At 36.7% G+C, this 25,292-nt stretch overlaps 2 protein-coding genes across 3 annotated transcripts in view; one reads left to right on the forward strand and one right to left on the reverse strand.

The window, feature by feature from the left end:
• UBR3 (ubiquitin protein ligase E3 component n-recognin 3) overlaps positions 1-25,292 on the reverse strand; it is a 254,192-nt gene that overhangs the window by 125,050 nt on the left and 103,850 nt on the right. The window contains exons 20-25 of one of the 2 annotated variants that reach the window (XM_089916715.1): positions 15,312-15,453; positions 11,687-11,791; positions 10,437-10,610; positions 10,218-10,250; positions 8,143-8,603; positions 3,980-4,068 (exon numbers count right to left, since the gene is read on the reverse strand). In XM_089916715.1, coding sequence (XP_089772841.1) covers positions 3,980-4,068; positions 8,143-8,603; positions 10,218-10,250; positions 10,437-10,610; positions 11,687-11,791; positions 15,312-15,453 — 1,004 coding nt within the window. The remainder of the gene's footprint in view (positions 1-3,979; positions 4,069-8,142; positions 8,604-10,217; positions 10,251-10,436; positions 10,611-11,686; positions 11,792-15,311; positions 15,454-25,292) is intronic. The other variant, XM_089916716.1, reaches the window with a different exon arrangement.
• On the forward strand, positions 17,775-18,714 carry LOC111172847 (zinc finger protein 736-like). The gene has a single exon (XM_089916714.1). It carries the CDS (start codon positions 17,909-17,911, stop codon positions 18,434-18,436), a length of 528 nt encoding a protein of 175 aa, XP_089772840.1. The 5' UTR covers positions 17,775-17,908; the 3' UTR covers positions 18,437-18,714.

The following is a 25,292-nucleotide window of genomic DNA, read 5'->3' on the forward strand; positions in this document are numbered from 1 at the left end:
GGCACAGGATAGGAGTCATAAGTATTAAGTGACTCTGAAAACAGAGTAATTAATCAAAAGTCTATATACAGAACTTCACTACTCAGCACCCCAATTCCCTCCCCAACTTTGACTGACAGAGCACTCAGATAATTTGACATTTACCTCACAGAGGAAAAAAAGACTCTTTCTCCAGAGGAACTGAACAAGTCAGTTGGAGAGCACTGGGGTTTCTAACTGAGTGTTAACATCTGGGGGCCCAAACAGAGTAGTCTGCAGTCCTCCCACCAAAATCTAAGTCTGACAGTCGACACACCTCATCCATACTCACGCTAAAGAGAATTACTAGCATCAAACCTACTTAGACCTCAGCAGGGTAAACCCAAATTAACTACCCAGACCACCTTTCCAGGAGAGTCAAGGATTATCAGGCAAATGAGGAAAACTAACAACATGAAAGACTAACTTAAATTTCTAAGTAATTCAGAAGGATAAAGGGAAAGAGAGACATTCAGAAAGATTTGAGAAAAAATTCTACAAAGTAAGACCAAGATATTGAAGAGAAGAAACCTCTAAGCATGTAAAGCAAAAAGAATACATGATATAAAAAGACATAACTGATGAACCTAGTGGTAGGGCAGGAATAAAGATGCAGACGTTGAGAATGGACTTGAGAACACGGGGGGAAGGGGAGGTTGGGACGTAGTGAGAGAGTAGCATTGACATATATATACTACCAAATGTAAAATAGATAGCTAGTGGGAGGCAGCCGCATAGCACAGGGAGATCAGTTCAGGGCTTTGTGTCCACTTAGAGGGGTGGGATAGGGAGGGTGGGAGGGAGACGCAAGAGGGAGGGGATATGGGGATATATGTATGCATATAGCTGATTCACTTTGCTGTACAGCAGAAACTAACACAACATTGCAAAGCAATTATACTCCAATAAAGATGTATAAAAAACAAGACATAAAAGATTAAAAGATCAATCCAAGAGATCCAATATCCAAGTAGTGAGAGTCCCACCAAAAGAGAATAAAGAAAATATAAGGAGAAAAGTTTTATAATAGTTTTCTATTGCTGTTTCACAAATTACCACAAAATTCAGTGGCTTAAAACAACATTTATTATCTCACACAGTTTCTGAGGGTCAGGAACCTGGGAGCAGCTTAGCTGATGGTTCTGGCTCAGCATCTCTCATGAGATCGCTATCAAACTAACAGCTGGGCAGTATTCATCTGAAAACTTGAATGGGGCTGGCAGTTTCACATCCAAGTTCACTCACATGACTGTTGGCCAGAGGCCTCAGTCCCTAACCACACAGGCCTTTCCATAGGGCTGCTCACAACATGGCAGTTGGCTTTCCCCAGAATGAGCAATCCAAGAGAAAGAAAAGCCGTCAAGAGAGAAGCCATAGTATCTTTCATAACTTAATCTCAGAAATGACATACCATCACTTCTGCCATATCCCAGTGATCATGTCTACCAATTCTGGCACAATGTCAGAGAAGACTACACAGGGCATAAATACTAAGAGGTATGGATCATTGAGGATCATCTTGGAAGATGGCTATACCAGTTATCAAGAAAAATCATAGGAAAAATTTTCCTCAGAGCTTCTGATACATGAATCTTCAGACCGAAAAGGTCCATTAAGTACTAAGGAGAATGAAAAAAGATCCACCTAGATACATATCATAAAACTTCAGATCTCTAAAGATCAAACAATTATAAAAGTGTCACAGGAAAGGGAAAAAAATGCTCACCCACAAATGAATAAGAATCAAACTACCACCATACTTCTTATCAAATTAATGGCAAAAGACAAGGGAGTATTGCTTTAACAGTTGTAACAGAAAATGTGTATCAACGGGGAATTTTATGTTCATCCAAATTAACAATCAAGCATGAGAGCAAACCAGAGTTCCATCTGGAAATATAAAGAATCAGAAAGTTTAGCTTCCAGCACAAGCATTATTGGGAATACACTTGAGGCTGCACTCCAATAAACAAGACTCCCAGAAAGACATAAGATGCAGGAAAAAAAAAAAAAAAGATGCAGGAAACCCCAGATCAACATGATAAGAGGAAAATCCTAAGTTAATGGCTGCAGAGCATGCCTACAGAGCAAATGGACCAGACTGGAATAGAATTCCATGCAAAGGACAGTATGATTGAGTGGGCAGAATAATAGGGATATCATAAAGGCATATTAGTTCGAAAAAAAGGCAGTTGGAAACTTCAGGAGAAACAAAAGACAATATAACAAAGTAATGGCCCAAACAAATGAAGAAAGGATGGTATGGTTTTAGCAATTGCAAGACTGTGAGAAAAGAGGCTATATACTAAATACAATCTCCTTAAAGTGCACTAGGAGTCAGGCCAGTGGACTCAAAAAAAAAAAAGTAAATGAATACTAGGTTATTTTTTAGCCCTGTATTCAACAACATTCGAACAGTTATCTTAACTGTTTTTCAACATATAGAATAAACCTTTGGATGGAAGACTTGACTGCAACTGCAAAACAAAATGTTGGCAACCTTAATTTAAAAGAAAAGAAGTAACTAATAAAATGCAGAAGGTAGAGATAAGGAAAAGAAAAATGAAAACTAAGGGTGGTTATTAGTTCATTTTATATGAAGAGATATGAAAAAACTGGCTATAGATAGAACACTTAATAGAACACTTAATTGTAACACTTATTACAATTATCTTTAATCTGTAAAAACCAAAAAATATATATAATTATTAATTTTTGGAAAGAAGGAAAAGAAAACACAATGGAAAAAGTGAAAGCAGTGTCAATGAACTAAATCCTCATATTTCTTATCAGAAAGTCAACTGAACCAAACGTAAAATAGATAGCTAGTGGGAAGCAGCCACATAGCACAGGGAGATCAGCTCGGTGCTTTGTGACCACCTAGAGGGGTGGGATAGGGAGGGTGGGAGGGAGGAAGACGCAAGAGGGAAGAGATATGGGAATATATGTATATGTATAACTGATTCACTTTGTTATAAAGCAGAAACTAACACACCATTGTAAAGCAATTATACTCCAATAAAGATGTTAAAAAAAAAAAAGTCAACTGATAGCAAGTTAATCCAATAAGCAGAATTTAGTATACTTTACATCAAAGTTATGTCCTGAACATAAACTCTACTGTTGATGGTTTAGAATACATTATGCTAAATCTGGACTGACCCTCCTCTTCACACCTCTTGTGAACATTAGTTATATATTGAACATTAGTTAATATATATATATAACTCTAGTTACATGTGCTTATGTGCATGAGACTGTATTTGCATGTCTGAATGCACATATGTGTATATATTTTAACTAAAGGCACAACTTCAGTGTATTTTCTTTCAGCATTTTTGTCTAAAAGTTAAAAGAGAGAGAGAGAAATCAATGAAATGCAAGTAATAGTCAGGGAAGGGAGTATCCTGGTTAACTGAAGCCTGAGATTAATTGAGATTTAATCTATTTTTCCTACGTTTGTAAAAGATTACTCATAGCAATCTACCATCACACAGGAAAATGGCATCCTCTCTCATTGTACAAATGCTAATGCTAATCCTAATGGAAGTGAGAAGTGCATCTGATTTTAAGAAATAGTGAAGGGGTGGGCAGCAGGAAGAGACACTGAAAGTATCTGAAAACTATCTTAAGGATCTCAGAATAATTTCACAGGAAAAAATCAGAATAAGTAAATTCACAATGATGAACCTCACAAATCTAAAGGACAGTTTAACAGAAGAAAGCAGCAGGAGAATACTGTATTACTACCATCAGGAAGAACTTTCTAACAACTGTAGCTACTCAACAACAGAATGGACTGTCTATAATAAAGGTCTGATCTTCCATCACTCTATTGTTTAAATAAAGACCAGAAATCATGTTTGCAATGTTAAAAACTGGTGGATGATTGGACTAGATAATCCCTAAGGTAATTGTAACTGTAAGTATGAGAGTTCTAAACTAATAAATTTTGACTTACCAACATCCATTGCAGTTTCCATGAAGCTTTTCTGTCGTGAAGCAAATTCTGCAAGCAATTTCTGCTGCCTCTCTCTGGCCTTTTGTCGTCTAGATTAAACAGAAATAAAGTGGTAAGTACCAGACGTGCTTAAGACATACCTACTATCTTTCAGGAGTATATAATGTACGAAAGGCGCCCCGCACACAGTTAAGAACAACCAATTTTCTGTACTATGTATTAAATTTCAGGTAAAATTTTATTGTCCTTAAAAGGATTCTGCTGCTTTAAAATAGTTTGACAATCACTGGGCTTAAATAGGTAAAAATAAAAGCCACGATTTACTTTAAAATGTGAAATAATAATTAGATAGAAAATTTGGATGTCCAACAACACAATTTCCTAAATATATGTCAGTTCATAGCAAGAGCAAGAAGAGTTTTAGCTAGGAATCCACAATTTAACCCCAGGTACAAATAACAGCAAACTCATTGCTAGAAGAAACTATTATGTTAAGCTATGAACAGAATCTAAAAGATAAGAATAGTCAGATTTAGGGGACTTCCCTGGTGGTCCAGTGGTTAAGAATCCGCCTTCCACTGCAGGGGACGCGGGTTCAATCCCTGGTTGGGGAACTAAGATCCCACATGCTGCGGGATCTTAGCATGTGGGAGCAACTGAGCCCACGCGTTCTGGAACCCACACGCCACAACTAGAGAGAAGTCCGCACACCGCAACAAAAGATCCAATGTGCCGAAACTAAGACCTGATGCAGCAAAAATTAATTTATTAATTAATTATTTTTAAAAAGAATAGTCAGATTTACTGTTACCTTAAAAAAGGTCTCTTCCTAAAAGAGAAATAGCAAAAAGCCAGGAAGTTTTCCAGTTTCTACCAGGAAATATTCCAAGTTTGGTTTATTTTGTTTGAAGTAAAAGAATATGAAAGAGTCTCAAATACAAGATAAAGATAAAACTATATTCCAAATCTAAGCATAAATATTCCTTTGGATTAGTTCACTTTATTCTATTTATTAATTATCCCTTATCTACTTCCAAAGAGCATTTTAATTTGAGGCTAGTTGAAAAAGAAAAAAAATGACTATAACATAAGTATAAGAAAATAAAAGTAAACTAATAAAGACAGGAGATAGGCTTCCCTACATTTAAAGATGCTAGAAATACTAATAAGCATAAAATTCTACCCCCAGCAAGGTAAGGTTCATATAGTAATTCAAAACAAGAGAGGAGGGAGAGGAAGAAGAAAAAGGTTAAAAGGTAAGTTATACATTAACTCATTGGGAGAGACAAACTTTTTACTTGAACTAAACTCAAAAAGGGATTTATCATAGCCCATGATACAAAGGACATTAAAAACATAATGGATGAAAAAAAAACCATAATGGATGGAGTATACTATAGCAGTTTCTTTTAGTGACCATTTATTATATCTATATACTACAAAAGAATTTTATTAAACTGAGACTCTATGTAGTAATTTCTATGGGAAACATAAAAGAATTCTGCTATTAATCTGAAATGATTAAAGGATATAGAATTTAGAAGAATGGAATGCTGATGGTAATTTTTAGATTATTCACACATCCACTCTGACCCATTTAGTGGAGATAATCACAAACATCTATAAAATCAAGTACTGTGGTCCAGCTTACCATGAAAAGTTACATATTTTTGCCAATAAAGTTCAAGAGATTTTTAACACTCCTTTTCTAACATTTATTTTAAATGTAAGTTAGGGCCCACTTAAGAAAACTCACTGTATTACCTATTTTATAAATATAACTCTTATTTTTTATATTATATTTTATATTTTAAGCCAATATATTATTATCCAGGTTGATCACTCACCCTACTCATCAAAGTGGACTCCCAATGACATTTGCCATTTCAAAAAATTAAAAACCACTCCTGGGCTTCCCTGGTGGTGCAGTGGTTGAGAGTCCGCCTGCCGATGCAGGGGACGCGGGTTCGTGACCCGGTCCAGGAAGATCCCACATGCCGCGAAGCAGCTGGGCCCGTGAGCCGTGGCCGCTGGGCCTGCGCGTCCGGAGCCTGTGCTCCGCAACAGGAGAGGCCACAACAGTGAGAGGCCGGCGTACAGCAAAAAAAAAAAAAACCACTCCTGCACTCTCTTTCCTTCCTGAACGTGGAAGGTGGCACAGTGGCCTAGGACAGGGTGTCAAGACCCAACGGCCCGGCACAGGAAGGCATTCGTGTGGGGGAAAGTTACAAGAAATTGGTTACATACAAGGGAAGTAATCAAAAATTAATACATATTAAGGATTATAGGGGCCAGGTTTCTCACTATGGGAGGAGAGAGTTACAATTATGAAAAGAAGGAAAAGAAGAATAAATCCTATGGTGCTGGATTAGAATTGGGATTATCAGGTTGAACTCACAGTCATAGTTTTTAATAACTCTCTCTCCCCTCCCTTTATCTGCCCCCCATACACACACATTTTTGCCCACTAAGAGGGTCTGTGAATGAGCTCATTAGAATGAGCACATGGACTGTAGTTTCTAAATAAGATTCTTTACTAAAAGGAACCAGGACTCTTTGGAGAAATGGCTAATACCAAACACAAGATGAACCTGGGCTATCTTCTTGGCCCAGAAAATAATTGAAAATGCTCAAAGAATGGTGGGGAGAAATCCAAAGAACACAGAAACCAGCTTGAAGGGACTCCCACTGGTCAAATCTAGAACAATTTGAGCATCAAAATGATTAATGAGCATGAAATTATAACCCATAAAATAAAATAGGAATCCATAACTCCAAACTGATATAAGTAAATAAATGAATAAACTGAAAGTTGATGGAGAACAGGATATTGCAACATCTCAAAGTATCTCCCTACAAACTACATATTAATTACAAAGGGGGGAAAAAAGAGAGGAAAGTTACTAAGGGTAACTTGACAGTGAAGAAGTCTAACAGACACCCTCATAATCAAGTGATCAAAGTTAATCACCAGTAATTAAACAAATTAAAATCATGTGACACCTGATGGGATGCAGTCAAAAGAAAACAGCAACACTTCCTTTTTTTTTTTTTTTTGGCCAGGCCGCCGCAACTTGCAGGATCTTAGTTCCCCAACCAGGGATTGAACCCAGGTCATGGCAGTGAAAGCCCGGAATACTAACCACTAGGCCACCAGGCAACTCCCCAGCAACACTTCCTTGATATTCCTCTCAAAGGTGCATCATCGGAATCCAAACATAATAGGAAAGGAGACAAGCCCAAGTTGAGGGACATTCTACAGTGTCTATTGCTCTATAATCTTCAAAAGTGCCAAGGTCAAGAAAATAAATGAAAAACTGAGGAAACTATTCCATGCTGAAGGAGGCCAAAGAGACATGACAACAAAATGCAATGAGTGATTCTGGACTGGATCTTTTTGCTCTGAGACACGTTACTGGGACAACTGTCAAAACTTGGGATCTAAGGATTTTATCGTACTAAATAAAATGTTGATTCCCTTATTTTGAAAGGTGTATTCTGATTAGGTAAGAAAACGACCTTATTCCTAAAAAACACGCACTAAAGTATTCCAGGGTAAAGCAACTTACTCTGAAATGATCCAGGAAGTTCTTTGTATTATCCTTGAAACATTTCTGTAAGTTTGAGATTTCTTCAAAATAAAAAGGTTTTAAAAATTAAACCCATCCTCAAAGGACAAAAATTTGTCATCAAGGAAGAAATGGAAACAAACAAAAATGTGCCGTAGATGCTCAAAGACATATGAGACCTCCAAAAATGTTTAATAATAATAGCACTGATAGAATATGTGTTTGGTCTCCTATACTACTCCTTTGTAAACTTATAATAAACTTATAAGTTTCAGTATGTTTCTTTAATTAAAACAATGAGCTACGCACTCTACAGCTCACCTTTAAATACATACATGTACATTTACATTTAGAATACATATGGCTGTCACCATATGTATTCTAAATGTAAATGATAACTAACTCAAGCATGCTAAATGCACAAGCACTGACTATCTTTGATTCCATTTACATTACAAACTAATCAGCTATGATTATAGCTGATAAACATCCAGGTGATTAGCCTCAGATGGCCAAAAGTGGGGATGGGGGGTGGTAATATAAAATCTTCAACTGTACCATACATTAGTTTAAAGCATTAAAAATAAAAATTACCTTTCTTCTTTGTCCAGTGTTTTCTTCTCTGCAGCAGTGATCTTTTTGGGTGGTACAGGAGGGGTCACTTTTCTACATATCTCTTCAATGATGCGTTTGTTCATTCTGCTTTGCAATGCAGCTTTTAGTAAAATTCTTTCTACTGCAGTTATACCATCTCCATGACTATATTTAGGTATATCTGGCTGGATTAAAATTTCTATGTCATCAAGCCAGGGAGGATAGTAGGAGTTTTGTTTTCCTGAGAGTTTGTGGTGAAGTTTAATTAACAAAGACAATATGCTTTCTTTAATTTCCAAAATGGCTGTAGTTAACTGTGGAGCTGAACCAGGTGCAGACCATTTATTTGAAGTTTTAGGACGAACCACCTGATTTGCTTCACTGCTATTGCGATTGATGATCTCCTGAAACTTCTTTCTACGCTCTGCTACTAAGCTGAAAACTTGAGCTGTACCAGAATTCTACCATTCAAAAGAGAAAGAAAAAGAAAAATCAAGAGAAGTTATTCAAGTGTCAAGTTTAAAACCATATTAGTACTACATTTTCAAAAGGGAATGTTCAAAGTTTCATCCAAAGATTTATTTTATTTAATAGATTTGCTCTTTAAGTAAATCTGTCTCTTCACTTCTCTCAAATATACTTAGTCCCCCTCAACCTGGAAACGATCGAGAAGAAAGGCGATTAGCCACAGTAACACCTGTTTTACAACCTCCTGGGCCTACCTACCAGGGAAAATAGACAACGCTTGAGTAGTTTCTACAGCCATATTAAAGAGGAATCATAAACAAAGTACTTCATCAGATTAAAAGAATAAAAGCTATTCTATCCAACATTCATCAAGAATACTGTACTCTTTACCAACTTCTAGAAGACCATGACATCTTCCACTTAAGAAAATTATAAATTAATTTTTTACCAAATTAATGAATCTGAACTGCTAATTAATTTCATTTTTAAGGAACTTCAAAAGTTTGAAAATTAATTCTAACACAAATGCTTTAAGTTACTAAAGTGAAATATAAAGATGAAAAATCAAACTAATCTCTTTCATATTTAAATATCACTATAATTTGTTATTTGAACAGATTTTTTAAAACTATTTCTCTCAATAATTTATCTTCAAACTAGCCTTTTCTGCTAAAGCAGTCAAACTGCATTAGGGCTCTTAGAAATCATCTTTTAATTAAGATACAAGCTAGTTTAATGGATTTCATTAGTTTTTTTTAAGCAAGCATAGAAAGGATACTTCAATCAGTTGAGCTTTTTATGAGCTAAATTATAACATACATTATTTTAACATCCAAGCTGTTTTTCAACGTACTCTGTATCAGCATTAGAGGCAAAGGCTGCCGCTTATAGATTCCAATATTTTAATCAAAATTCTTTATGGTGTTCACAGCAAAAACATATTGTCAAAGACAAAGAAAGTTCCTACAAATGGACTCTTCAACAAGAAATGTCTGATTCAATGTTCTTTACTTGCAAAAATCTATATTGTAGGAATTAGAGGTATTTAAATTTAGTTACTTGCCCTGTCATATCAAGATTTTTCATTTCTGCTTTCTATAATTAAGCTACATGCAATGAGAGAGCTGATTTTCAAAATGCATCCAAATACACAATATATGGAGTTTAAGATTTTTGTGGGCTTATTTTATCAAAGTTAATTAACTGTCATAGGAGCAAAAAAAAAAAAAAGTTGTGAATGGGCATGCCACCAGCAACTAAAGATTAAATTTATTTTGATTTAGGGAACGTTCACTTTTAAGATGTTAGTAACAATGCTAAATGTAAACAGGCTGAAATGTGCCGCTTATAATTGGCCCAAAATACTAACACTACTAAGAAAAACCCACTAGTAAATATGCAGTATTATTTTTTAAGTTCAATAATATGAATTTTCTTTAAAATTAAGCTGAAATTACTGCGTTTAAAAAACACACACACACATTAAACATTTTTTAATCTAATCATATTAATTAAACACACACATATACACACAAATACTTCAGCATTTGTCCCCATTTCCAGTTAAAGCCATATTGCTAGTTAATGCAAATATTATATACTTCTACCTCTCTTTGAAGAACTTTAGGCCGACGTGAACTCTGGCAGATTAAAGGAAAAAGATGGGTGAGGCAAAAGTTGCTTAGATATATCAGAGGAAATAAAAGACAATTTAAAATTATCTACAACCACATTTATTTTTCTTTTGGATATGATAGGATGATCTAAATGACACAACCCAACATAACAAAGTCTTTCCTTTTTTTTGTTCTCTCTTTTACACTTACTTGTAAAGAACCCAAGCTATCAGAGCTGGTACTTGCAGGTGAGTCTCTCTTCACTTCTGGAGCAGTCTCTGGAACTCTCACTCTAACATAATTTATAAAGTGTCGCATGTTTGATACTAAGTTACTACCAGGAAACCAACTGTCATGACAACGTTCTGGTCCACCTACTGATGCCTAAAACATAAACATAATGAATATCAAACCTTGCCAATCTGGTCTAAGGTACAATGGAAATGTAACAAGCCCAAATAATAGTCTATTGCCTGTCATATTCCTGAATCCCTTATAGTCTCATTCACAAATCACAAAGTGCTAATAAAACCAAATACAAACACAAAATTTTAGAACAAATTTCTCAGTACTAATATAGGTTAAGTCCAATGGAAGTCAGCTAAACTTCTCCAGAAAAAAATACACTTTTCAATTTGGAAATACTTAGTACAGAATATTATTCATCAACCATTCGGAATAACTCATAATACAGTCAAATAATGCTAATTTGGACTAACTGTAGAAGAAAGTCTGAAAAATCAACCAAAAGTCTGACTTAGTCTTAGAGGAATCGTAATGACCTTTTAATATCTATGAAAGAATATATGTTGACTCAACTTAGAATATAAAGTACAGCCTAGTCTTTTTACTTGTCTGGTTTTTTCTTGTTTGTTTGTTTTTTTGCTGTTATTATGTTGTGTTGTATTCTGTCTTTTTGGAGGGAGGGGATGAGGAAAATATCAATTAATTATAAAATCAATTTGTAGTGACAATTACTTTTATGGAAGTGATACTTATAAAATCCTGAAACAGATTAACAACTTGTATTCTTAAGTAAACATTCTCCCTTATAACAATACTTACTCCATTAACTTAAAACCTTTACAGAAACAATTTGCTATTCAAAATTAATCCCTAATCAAATTATTAGAATTTCTAGACTGAATTCCTAACATAACATTTACCAGTAATCAATGCTATTAGCATAACACCAAAAGTGCACTAACCATGTTTCTTACATCTACATATTATGAATTACGAATTTCAAATTCAATAATTCTACAAATGGAGTTTAATGTATTAGTGAAACCTCTCAAAGAACATATGTACGTGAAGATTAAAAAGGGCCTTTTCCAATAGTTCTTAGGAAGATTTTCATCTGAGTATGATGAATCCATAAATACCTTTCAAGATGACATACAACCTTTTATTAAGGCATGTCATAACTTCAACATTTAAAAACACAAGAAACTACTTACCTCTTCATCTGATTCCTCTTCAGCTGAATTTTCAAGTCCTAATTCAATCAGATATAAAACCATGCAGAGTACATGTTCTGACAGATTTTGATGATCCATCAAAATCTTTAAAAAGGGAAAAGATGCCCTGTAATTTTTTCCCACAAAACATATTTCACTTAAATATCAAAAAATATTTTAATGCTATAGATGAAAGTAACATAAAATACATATACACATATATATGTGTATGTATGCATATGTACATATATATACATATATATACAAAATTCATAATCAGATACATGAATAAAGCCATACCTTGGTGAAAAGACAAAAATAAAACCAGTAAAACAGGTTCCTTCTCAAGATCACACAGTATTTTAGGCAATATCCAGAGATATTAGTTCACTGATTTCCTAAAGGTTAAGACATTAAATAATCCACTAAAACCATTATTATAAAAATACTAGTATCTAATAAAGTAATTTAACAAGACTATTTTACATTCTAAGTTGCTGACACTCTTCTCCTGATGACAAAGATATCAGATAAATAAGTTTGTAAAACAGGATAATTCATGCAAATGTGTTTGGCATAGCACCTGGCATATAACTGGGAGCAAAATAATTGTTTATGGAACATTAATATTCTTAAAATCTGTCTCTAAAATTAAAGTTCTGAACCTGAGTGTTTTGTGTTGTTGTGTAAATGTGTATGCAATGTGTGGTTTATATGAGTGAGAAAGGAAAAAGAAATGCAAGTGGTTAGGAGAGAGGCTTCTCTGAGGAAATACTGATAAATCTGACCTTATACACGGAATACACAATGCAAGCCTTACACATTTTATGCAGGACTTTGGGGCTAACCTACACCAATCACTCATTCAATATGATGCAACAAACTATTAACCAGAAGACACATAAAATACCATAAGAAAAAAACAGCCTGGCAACTATCATGTTGTCTTCATTATTTAAAAAAAAAAAAAGCCATCTGGTCAAACTATGGAAGGGGTAAGAGGAAGAGCTTCTGCGGGGAGTGGCATTGTCAGCTGCAGATGAGGCTACAGAGAACAAAAAAAGAGGCCAGTCTAGGCTGAGCCTAGCAGAAACTGCCCAAACGGCAGAGGGAGCCTGGAAAGGACTTAGTCACTTAGGAGCTAATCTACTGTGACTAAAAAATAAAGACTTTCAGTTCACTGACTTTCTAATGCTTATTCTGACTACTGAGAAGGCTTTTCCATTCATATTTTGTGTGGCACAGTGGTGAGGAGAATAGACTTTCAAAATCTTTTAAAAACCTGTTTTTTAATACAAATTCTGTATATACTTCGCTATTTGACCTTGAGCAACATCTGGCCTTAAGTTTTCTCATCTTTAAAACTGGAATAGTAGTCCAGAATTATTGCAACGATTACATGATCACTATCTGTAACTTGCTTCATACAGTATCTAGCAATTGGTGTTCAATAAATAGTAGATAGGTGGTATGGATAGTGGGAGGAGCAAGAACAGTAAGAGGGGACTGAAGGCTGGGAGGCAACAAAGGTCATGTTTTCTAATCCAGTACTTTACAGGGAGGAAACCAAGGCTCAGCCACACACTCAGCTAGCACAAGCAATACTAGAACAGTTTCAAACTCCCAAGGACTGCCTATCATTACTACTCTGCCTCCTCTTAATAAATAGAGCATTACTAGCTAAAATCAAATAAATTTTGGCTTGAAATCCTATGGCATTACATCTTACAGCTTCAAATGAGCAACTTAAGGGCTAAGAAAAGAAAAAACTTTATTAGGTACTACAAAAAAAAATAAAAATGGTTTCTGGGGATTTTTATCAACATGTTCTATATTAAAGTTTTTTAATATTAAACATGGCAGGAGATGAAATGGTTTACTGACACTGATTTTTAGAAAGTTGACCTGCCAATGCAATGTCAATTAAAGGTTCTTCTACTATCATAAAAGTCATGAAAACTATTACAAAGTTGAGATTTTAAAAAATTTGTTCATAATAATCTTATAACAATATTGCCTTTCTATTTTTGATGAAATATTATTTTTACAGTAAGCAAATAAAAAGGTTGAAAAAATTTAACTTGAAAGGACACAAATCATTTGCAGTAGGCTTCTTTAATTTTTAAATCAAGAATTACTGACATTTATTATCTGTAAGATGTTACGGAAAAACCCAAAGAAACTTTTTGCCCAACCCAATATATGTACTTAGCTTCACTATCTGAACTAGTTATTTAATCTCTAAAACTTAAAAATTATATCTGAAAAATGAGAATAACAACAGAACTTTCACTCATAAGGAAGTTTCCTAGAATTAAACAAAGTAATGTATATAAGTGTATATAAAGTATTTGAAACAAAATCTGGCACTAAGTAGACATTCAAAAAAAAAATCTATTTGTAAAAAATCAAAACCACAAATATCTTTTTAGTAAGAAAAAATATTCTACTTTTTTTAATGAAAAAAGAACATTTTAAATCATTTTACTGAATAATTCTCTTAGAAATTAATGAAAATAAACCATTCAAGATGTTTTTTTGAGGCGCATGTCTAAAATTTTAACAGGAGTAATTTTTACAAGTAAAACAAAAAACTGGTCGTGGGGTAGAGTTAAAAAGAATAGGGGGTACAGAAATCTAAAAGTTATATTTGTTTACACAGCAAACAAGAAAAAAACTAAAGTGTCTACTTAACTAAATTTAATTTAAGTAATTTAAATAATGCATATGTAGTAATTGTAAATTTGCCTAACAAATAGGCTTACTTTTTTAATTTAATTTTTAATTTTTCAAATTCTAATTAGAAAGAAGAAACAATAGTTTTTTTGTATCTAACTGTATAATGTTTATCGTGTCTAGTTACTTTATAAATGTCTATAGTTATTTTACCTATATAACATGAGTATAGTTTGTCTTTCATTTCTTATCCAGGTTAGAACGTAAATATGCCTGTTATATATATATATACACATACTCTATGACATTATGTATACAATTTTTGAGTACACAACTAATGTTAGCCAAATAAGTAAGTCCGTTCTGTGTGAGAAGACCCAAGGATAAAACAAATTCTAGGTAACAAAAAAGTAAAAGCATCACCTTTTGAGTTTCTAAGGTATTTAATGAAAGAAAATCCTTAATGGTGTCACTTAGGAGCCCATTCAAATCCCTCCATGTCACATTCCTGATCAGAGGAAGAAAGCCAAGAGAACAAGCCTAAACACAGGGTCACTGGCTCCTATGGCTGCCATGTTACTTTTGTCATTTTAGTGGATTCTGGCGGTTGTTTGGTCCCTACTGTTCATTTCATTCTTCCTGTACTCACACAATATTTCACTTCTTGTGGCACAGAAACCATAAAAAAAATTCCTATCTGAAACTGATAATATGAATAGTTTCCCCCAAAAAATGGTATAGCTGTTATTCTCAACTTAGATTTGAAATTACATAAAGAATACAATTCATATATATGTGATTATGACATATCCTCACACATCTTAAACATATAAATACATTTTACTTTATAAATAGTATTTTTATGTAAATATTATCCTTTAGCACTTTTATTTACAAATTATGGTAATAAATTCTAATCTGAGTCTTTCTATTTGAATTACTACTGTACCTTGTAAAGCAGAGTGAATAGCACAATGTGTAAAGTTTTACAGTGCAAAAGTCTCATGAGACCTTTATAGCTGGGATGGAGTGGCGTCCTTTTCTTATAGGGAGGCCAGGGATTTCCAGGGAATTTTCCACTCTGTTTTAAACTGTAAAAATAAAACAATACTAAAATTAGATGATAGACTCAAGATTAAAATGTAATTTAAATAGTGATTCCATAGCTTCATCACACACTATATATGTTACTTCAGCACTTTTTGGAATAGCCTTAGGTACAGATCATAACTTCCTCTACCTTTTTCTGGATGTATCATATTATTGATTCATTACCATTGAACTCACAGCCAACAGCACTATAACAGCCTGAACAAAGCTTATCTGACAACAAATTTTCTCTGTAAGGCACATCAAAGCCTTCTTGCTCTCCGGAACACTAAACAGCACTGTGGCACTACACTTGGGGACCATTTTAAACAACAAAATCACCAAAGGACAAAAATGCAAAAACATAGCACTAAATTGGCCATGAAAAGGACACGTTTACAGTATGAGCTGAAACAAGAGGGTAGAGTTTTGCTTTGTTCCACTTCAACCTAGGTGCCCTCTGCATATCCACCGAGATCTGTGACTAACCAAGAAATTGCTCCGAGTATCGATTTCAGGCATAAACATAAATTTTACCAAGTAGCCAAATTTGCAAAATAGAATTTGCAAATAATGAGGATCAATTGTATATGACAGAATTAGCATTACAAATCAGTGAGAAAAGGATGGATTGTTCAATAAATAGTCCTGGAGCTGGTTTTCTGTAGGGGAAAAAAAATAAATAAATCACTACTTCACTCTACATATAAAAATCAACTCCAGGTGGATTAAAAATCCAAATATAAAAGTAAAACTTTAGAACTGATAAACTTTAGACAATCTAACAGAAAAATCATCGAAGAATAATCCATACACCAATCTCATACCAAGAATCATGAAGGGAAATTAATAAGTATTTTTTAAAGGCTCAACCTCACCCAGTAATCCAGAGAATGCAAGTGAGTTATACATTCAGCACTTGAAGTTAAAATGACAGAATGAACATAAATATTTAATTTTACTTTCACTCAAAACTCCAATAAAAATATAGTAATGGTATTTCTTAAAGGATGAAAAGCACCAGGATGAAGAAAATCCAAAAAAAAAAAAATGCAAACTTTTGTCAATCGGAAAGCAAATGGATACATGTTGACTCTAGTAAACCTAAGAAAGCCAAATCACAGGAACGCAATGCGGACAGCTGAGAATCAACCCCAATTACACTGCAGAATCCTCAAAAGGCTCAGAAACTGGAAACATCTGGTTCTTCAATAACTGGAGTTGGGGAGATAGGAGGCTAAAATGAGGATTGGATGAAAACTGCTTCTCCCCGACCCCAACAGAATTCTGGCTAGAGAATTCATCTCTGGAGAAGGTAAAACGCAAGCACAGTTAAGGGTAGGAGGATGGGCGATTAAAATCATCGTATGCCTAGAAAGTCCAGGTGTCCTTTGAGAGCCACTGAGATTTCACCCTCTTTATGCAAATTCCTTCTTAGAAATCTTTGTCTCTGAAGTTTTCTTAAGCTATGGTATTGACCTAAAACAATAGGAGGAGGTATGGCCAAGACCAAACTGCTTGAGTCCCATTATTCTTGCATTTGGAACACTCTCTATGGCAGACTGTATTGTTGTTACCAACTGTTGGATCACTTCCTTAAAAGAGGAGGACATCCCTGCTCATTGCCATATGACATGAGGTGCCTCACTGCTAGTACATTACATATTTCCACCCCATCACCAGGCTTAATGTGAGCCAGTAGAATGTGAGAAAAATGACAGAGGAAAAAAAAGAAAGTCATCATATGCATTTTGACTCAGAGCACTCAGGCTCTGACTCCATTCAGTTTACAAAATAATGGCAGCCAGACCATTACCTTCTAGGCAATATTTGAAAATACTTCTCTGAGGAATCTGACAAAACCAAAAAGGAAGTTCTAAAGAGACTAACATAAGGGCTTCTCAACAAACCTGCCTGCCCAAATCACACCATGTTAAAGCTCAGAATCTACAAAGATCCACCAAGGCATGGAGGGCTCTTCACCACAAGCAGCCAGAATTATCAGACATCCAAAGAATGCAGCTAACATAAAAGCTACAGACTGAACAGTAGAAAACTCAACTTAGAGGAAACAAATATCATGTAGGGAGGGGGAAAAATCTTAAAAATAATAAATTACAAGGAGAGGCAACATGGTTTCCTGTTACATGGGTTTGGAAGGGGAAACTCAGTACAGCCCACATACCCCGTGTTAGCAGAATTTCCTGACATCTATATGAGGTGAGAACACCTAGAAACAGGAAAGAATGAATCCATAGTTTGGTCTCCCTACAGGAGATGATTTTTCCTGAATATCTTCTGAGACAAGGACAGGAAAAGTTGACCTTTTCAGCATTTCAAGATCCTTTCTGCCTGTGGGTATGTTAGGAGCAAAGGCATATCCTCAAGATGCTGATGTGATTCCTCAACGTAATATCGATGAGAAAATGACCCAGACAAGACGAAGAAGAGGAGGAAATGGCAGCTTCTCAGGGACTGTTGACATTCCAGGATGTAGTCATAGAATTTTCTCAGGATAAGTGGGAATTTCTGGACAGCACTCAATGGGAATTGTACAGGGATGTGATGTTAGAGAACTATAAAAACCTGGTCTCCTTGGGTCCTGTCTCTAAGCCAGACCTGGTCACCTTTATGGAGCAAAAGAAGGGTCCCTGGGACGTGAAGGGAATGGAGACAATAGCCATACACCCACGAACTGGGGACCCCACCCAGGTGGAGGATGGTGACTTCAGGCTGAGCATAAGAATCCTGGGGCACCACCCTGTTTCCTCACCACCAACCAACCAGAAGAAAGTCACACACCCTGCAGCCCTCAGCCCAAATTTTGCCTATAAAAACTTCTCCCTGAAAACCATGGGGGTATTTGGGGTTTTTTACAGCACAAGCCACCTGTTCTCTTTGCTTAGCCCTGCAATAAACCTTTCTCTGCTCAAAAAAAAAAAAAAACTACCATCAACATACCAAAGAAATGAATTGCATCTATGATTCAAGAAGAGGATGCCATTAAGTTTGATTTTAAAAAAAAAACTGGTTTCTATATAAAACTATAGTGGCTACATATAAGCATAATCTTCAAAGCAATCTCAAGAGCCTATGATTAAATGTTTCAATTATTCTATTTCATTTAGCACAGAAAAGCAATTTTTAGTTTTTATTTTATTTCTTTGTTTGCTTTAAGCACTAGGCCCCTAAATACGCAGCACCTAGATTAATAAAGTGTTCTGAAATAAAGGTTATATATTTGTTCAAGGCAGCAGGTAATACCATTCTGACTGCTCTTTTCAAAATCATTAATGAAATAATGCAAATGAAAAGCTACATGACAACAAAAAAAAATTTTAAGTGACTCAAACCAACACTTAATTATTGACTAGCTTGAGACATAAATGACATATATAAACTCATACATCATACTTTAAAACACGGGCCAGCAGCCATTAACCTTCAAGATGGGAGATGGGAAGCAACAGGAATATCAGAAATTACAGTTCAAAAAGATTTGCTTTCCAGCTGAATTTAAAGTAACCACTATATAAAAATCACATTTGTCTTTTGGAAATGGTCTAGACAATAGTTCCAACACTGCCATTAACAAACGTATTTCACTGAACTTCTCTGGACCACAATGTCCTCATATGTAAAATATAACAATGAATTGAATGGATGGTTTTCCAACTGTTGGTTTGTTTTTGTTCTTGTTGTTTTTTGTTTTTGTTTTTCTCATTTTAAAAGCTGAATTGCCCATTAAGGGGTATTTGGAAGGGAGTGAGGAAAACGGGATGAGCCACCTCCACTCTCTTAGGCCTTCTGTTGCTGTTGCCCAACCCCCTCTTCCAGTGATGGCTCCAAAGACATTTCTACAGAAGCTGGAGAGATCTTGAAGGGCTTTTCCAGCAATAAGATCCTAAAATTCTAAAGGTCTAAACATCACACAATGAAAATGGCTTATTTTCACTTAAACTCTCAGCACAAAAAAATTTTAAGAAACTTACTTTTCATTCATTTAGCAATTACTGATTATCTACAGAGTGCCCTGCATCAAGGTAGATTCTAAAGACATAATAGCAGGACTTCCCTGGTGGTGAAGTGGTTAAGAATCCGCCTGCCAAAGCAGGGGATAAGGGTTTGAGCCCTAGTCCGGGAAGATCCCACATGCTGTGGAGAAACTAAGCCCATGCGCCACAACTACTGAGCCTATGCTCTAGAGCCCAAGAGCCACAACTACTGAGGCCGTGTGCCACAACTACTGAAGCCCGTGCACCTAGAGTGCATGCTCCGCAAAAAGAGAAGCCACCGCAATGAGAAGCCTGTACACTGCAACGAACAGTAGCCCGCTCGCCACAAGAAGAAAAAACCTGCACGCAGCAACAAAGACCCAGCACAGCCAAAATAAATAAATAAATAGGGACCTTCGAGATGGTGGAAGAGTAAGACGTGGAGATCACCTTCCTCCCTACAAACACATCAGAAATACATCTACATGTGGAACAGCTCCTACAGAACACCTACTGAACGCTGGCAAAAGACCTCAGACTTCCCCAAAGGCAAGAAACTTCCCACGTACCTGGGTAGGGCAAAAGAGAAAAGAAAAAAACAGAGACAAAAGAATAGGGACGGGGGCTTCCCTGGTGGCGCAGTGGTTGAGAGTCCGCCTGCCGATGCAGGGGACACGGGTTCGTGCCCCGGTCCGGGAAGATTCCACATGCTGCGGAGAGGCTAGGCCCGTGAGCCATGGCCGCTGAGCCTGCGCGTCCAGAGCCTGTGCTCCACAACGGGAGAGGCCACAACAGTAAGAGGCCCGCGTACCGCAAAACAACAAAACAACAACAACAACAACAAAAAGAATAGGGACGGGACCTGCATCCAGGGGAGGGAGCTGTGAAGGAGGAAAAGTTTCCACACACTAGGAAGCTCCTTCACTGGCAGAGACGGGGAGTGCGCAGGGGGGAAGCGTCAGAGTCACAGAGGGGTGCAATAACAGAGGTGCAGAGGGCAAAGCAGAGAGATTCCCGCACAGAGGATCGGTGCCAACCAGCACTCACCAGCCTGAGAGGCTGGTCTGCTCACCAGCGGGGACAGGTTGGGGGCTGGGAGTTGAGGCTCCTGCTTCAGAGGTCAGATCCCAGGGAGAGGACTGGGGTTGGCTGTGTGAACACAGCATGAAGGGGGCTAGTGCGCCACAGCTAGCCAGGAGGGAGTCCAGGAAAAAGTCTGGACCTGCCTAAGAGGCAAGAGACCATTGTTTCGGGGTGCGTGAGGAGAGGGGATTCAGAGCACCACCTAAATGAGCTCCAGAGATGGATGCAAGCCACGGCTATTGGCATGGACACGAGAGACGGGCATGAAATGCTAAGGCTGCTGCTGTAGCCACCAAGAAGCCTGAGGGCAAGCACAGGTCACTAACCACACCTCCCCTCCCGGGAGCCTGTGCAGCCCGCCACTGCCAGGGTCCCGTGATCCAGGGACAACTTCTCTGGGAAAACACATGGCGTGCCACAGGCTGTTGCAACATCACGCCTGCCTCTGCCGCCACAGGCTCACCCCGCATTCCGTGCCCCTCCCTCCCCGTGGCCTGAGTGAGCCAGAGCCCCCTAATCAGCTGCTATTTCAACCCCATCCTGTCAGGGCGGGGAAGAGACACCCTCAGGCGACCTACACGCAGAGGCGGGGCCAAATCCAAAGCTGAACCCCGGGAGCTGTGCAAATAAAGAAGAGAAAGGGAAATTTCTCCCAGCAGCCTCGGGAGCAGCGGATTAAATCTCCACAGTCAACTTCAAGTACCCTGCATCTGTGGAATACCTGGATAGACAACAAATCATCCCAAACTTGAGGTGGTGCAATTTGGGAGAAACTGTAGACTTGGGTTTGCTTTCTGCAGCTAATTTGTTTCTGATTTTATGTTTATCTTAATTTAGTATTTAGGGCTTATTATCACTGGTAGATTTGTTTATTGATTTGGCTGCTCTCTTTTTTTATATATATATAGATAGATAGATAGATATTGTTTCCTTTTTCTCTTTTTGTGAGTGTGTATGTGTATGCTTCTTTGTGTGATTTTGTATGTATAGCTTTGCTTTTACCATTTGTCCTAGGGTTCTGTCTGCCCGTTATTTTTTTGTTTGTGTTATTTTTTAGTATAGTTTTTAGTGCTTGATATCATTGGTGGATTTGTTTTTTGGTTTGGTTGCTCTCTTCTTTCTTTCTTTTTTTTAAAAATTAGTATTTTTTTATTTTTAATCATATTTTTTATTTTAATAATTTTATTTTTTTTTCTCTTCTTTCTTTCTTTTTTTTTCTCCCTTTTCTTCTGAGCCACGTGGCTGACAGGGTCTTGGTGCTCTGGCCGGGTGTCAGGCCTGAGCCTCTAAGGTGAGATAGCCCAGTTCAGGACACTGGACCACCAGAGGCCTCCTGGCTCCACGTAAATTCAAATGGAGACAGCTCTCCCAGAGATCTCCATCTCAACGCTAAGACCAGCTCCACTTAATGATTAGCAAGCTACAGTGCTGGACACCCTATGCCAAACAGCTAGCAAGACAGAAACACAACCCCATCCATCAGCAGAGAGGTTGCCTAAAATTATAATAAGGTCACAGACACCCCAAAACACACCACCAGACACAGTCCTGCCCACCAGAAAGACAAGATCCAGCCTCATCCACCCAGAACACACGCACTAGTCCCCTCCACCAGGAAGCCTACACAACCCACTGAACCAACCTTAGCCACTGGGGGCAGCCACTAAAAACAATGGGAACTACGAACCAGCAGCCTGCAAAAAGGAGACCCCAAACACAGTAAGATAAGCAAAATGAGAAGACACAGAAACACACAGCAGATGAAGGAGCAAGGTAAAAACCTATCAGACAAAACGAATGAAGAGGATATAGGCAGTCTACCTGAAAAAGAATTCAGAGTAATGATAGTAAAGATGATCCAAAATCTTGGAAATAGAATGGAGAAAATACAAGAAACGTTTAACAAGGACACAGAAGAACTAAAGAGCAAACAATGATGAACAACACAATAAATGAAATTTAAAATTCTCTAGAAGGAATCAACAGCAGAATAACTGAGGCAGAAGAACAGATAAGTGACCTGGAAGATAAAATAGTGGAAACAACTACTGCAGAGCAGAATAAAGAATGAAAAGTATTGAGAACAGTCTCAGAGGCCTCTGGGACAACAATAAACGCACCAACATTCGAATTATAGGGGTCCCAGAAGTAGAAGAGAAAAATAAAGGGACTGAGAAAATATTTGAAGAGATTATAGTTGAAAACTTCCCTAATATGGGAAAGGAAATAGTCAATCAAGCACAGGAAGCACAGAGAGTCCCATACAGGATAAATCCAAGGAGAAACATGCCAAGACACATATCAATCAAACTATCAAAAATTAAATATAAAGAAAAAATACTAAAAGTAGCAAGGGAAAAACAACAAATAACATTCAAGGGAATCCCCATAAGGTTAACAGCTGATCTTTCCGCAGAAATTCTGCAAGCCAGAAGGGAGTGGAAGGACATATTTAAAGTGGTGAAAAGGAAAAACTTACAACCAAGATTACTCTACCCAGCAAGGATCTCATTCAGATTCGATGGAGAAATTAAAACCTTTGCAGACAAGCAAAAGCTAAGAGAATTCAGCACCACCAACCCAGTTTTACAACAAATGCTACATGAACTTCTCTAGGCAGGAAACACAAGAGAAGAGAAAGACCTACAATAACAAAACCAAAACAATTAAGAAAATGGTAATACGAACATACATATCGATAACTACCTTAAATGTAAATGGATTAAATGCTCCCACCAAAAGACACACACAGACTGGCTGAAGGGATACAAAAACAAGACCTGTATATATGCTGTCTACAAGAGACCCACTTCAGACCTAGGGACACATACACACTGAAAGTGAGTGCATGGAAGAAGATATTCCATGCAAATGGAAATCAAAAGAAAGCTGGAGTAGCAATTCTCATATCAGACAAAATAGACTTTAAAATAAAGACTATTCCAAGAGACAAAGAAGGACTCTACATAATGATCAAGGGATCAATCCAAGAAGAAGATATAACAATTGTAAATATTTATGCCTCCAACATAGGAGCACCTCAATACATAAGGCAAATGCTAACAGCCATAAAAGGGGAAATCGACAGTAACACTATCATAGGGGACATTAACACCCCACTTTTACCAATGAACAGATCATCCAAAATGAAAATAAATAAGGAAACATAAGCTTTAAATGATATTTTAAACAAGATGGACTTAATTGATATTTATAGGACATTCCATCCAGAAACAACAGAATACACTTTCTTCTCAAGTGCGCACAGAACATTCTCCAGGATAGACCATATCTTGGGTCACAAATCAAGCCTTGGTAAATTTAAGAAAATTGGAATCGTATCAAGTATCTTATCCAAACACAACACTATGAGACTAGATATCAATTACAGGAAAAAACCTGTAAAAAACCACAAACACATGGACACTTAACAATACACTACTTAATAACCAAGAGATCACTGAAGAAATCAAAGAGGAAATCAAAAAATACCTAGAAACAAATGACAATGAAAACATGACAACCTAAAACTGATGGGATGCAGCAAAAGCAGTTCTAAGAGCAAAGTTTATAGCAATACAATCCTACCTCAAGAAACAAGAAACATCTCAAATAAACAACCTAACCTTACACCTAAAGCAATTAGAGAAAGAACAACAAAAAAACCCCAAAAGTTAGCAGAAGGAAAGAAATCTTAAAGATCAGATCAGAAATCAATGAAAAAGAAATAAAGGAAATAGCAAAGACCAATAAAACTAAAAGCTGGTTCTTTGAGAAGAAAAACAAAATTGATAAACCATTAGCCAGACTCATCAAGAAGAAAAGGGAGAAGACTCAAATCAATAGAATTAGAAATGAAAAAGGAGAAGTAACAACTGACACTGCAGAAATACAAAGGATCATGAGAGATTACTACAAGCAACTCTATGCCAATAAAATAGACAACCTGGAAGAAATGGACAAATTCTTAGAAAAGCACAACCTTCCGAGACTGAACGAGGAAGATATAGAAAATCTAAACAATCACAAGCACTGAAATTGAAACTGTGATTAAAAATCTTCCAACAAACAAAAGCCCAGGACGGATGGCTTCACAGGTGAATTCTATCACACATTTAGGGAAGAACTAACACCTATCCTTCTCAAACTCTTCCAAAATATAGCAGAGGGAGGAACACTCCCAAACTCATTCTACGAGGCCACCATCACCCTAATACCAATACCAGACAAAGATGTAACAAAAAAAGAAAACTACAGGCCAATATCACTGACGAACATAGATGCAAAAATCCTCAACAAAATACTAGCAAACAGAATCCAACAGCACACTAAAAGGATCATACAACATGATCAAGTGGGGTTTATCCCAGGAATGCAAGGATTCTTCAGTAAACGCAAATCAATCAATGTGATACACCAAATTAACAAATTGGAGGAGAAAACCGTATGATCATCTCAATAGCTGCAGAAAAAGCTTTCGACAAAATTCAACACCCATTTACGATAAAGGCCCTCCAGAAAGTAGGCAGAGAGGTAACTTACCTCAACATAATAAAAGGCCATATATGACAAACCCACAGCCAACATCATTCTCAATGGTGAAAAACTGAAACCATTTCCACTTAGACCAGGAACAAGACAAGGTTGCCCACTCTCACCACTATTATTTAACATAGTTTTGGAAGTTTTAGCCACAGCAATCAGAGAAGAAAAAGAAATAAAAGGAATCCAAATGGGAAAAGAAGAAGTAAAGCTGTCACTGT

Source organism: Delphinapterus leucas, chromosome 8 (genome assembly GCF_059928025.1).
Source record: "Delphinapterus leucas isolate spDelLeu-1000000601 "Yukka" chromosome 8, BTC_Dleu_Yukka2, whole genome shotgun sequence".
Taxonomy (NCBI): domain Eukaryota; kingdom Metazoa; phylum Chordata; class Mammalia; order Artiodactyla; family Monodontidae; genus Delphinapterus; species Delphinapterus leucas.

Bases quoted from the DNA above. Each gene is read 5' to 3' on its own strand.
- LOC111172847 (XM_089916714.1), top strand. From the start codon at position 17,909: ATGGCAGCTTCTCAGGGACTGTTGACATTCCAGGATGTAGTCATAGAA.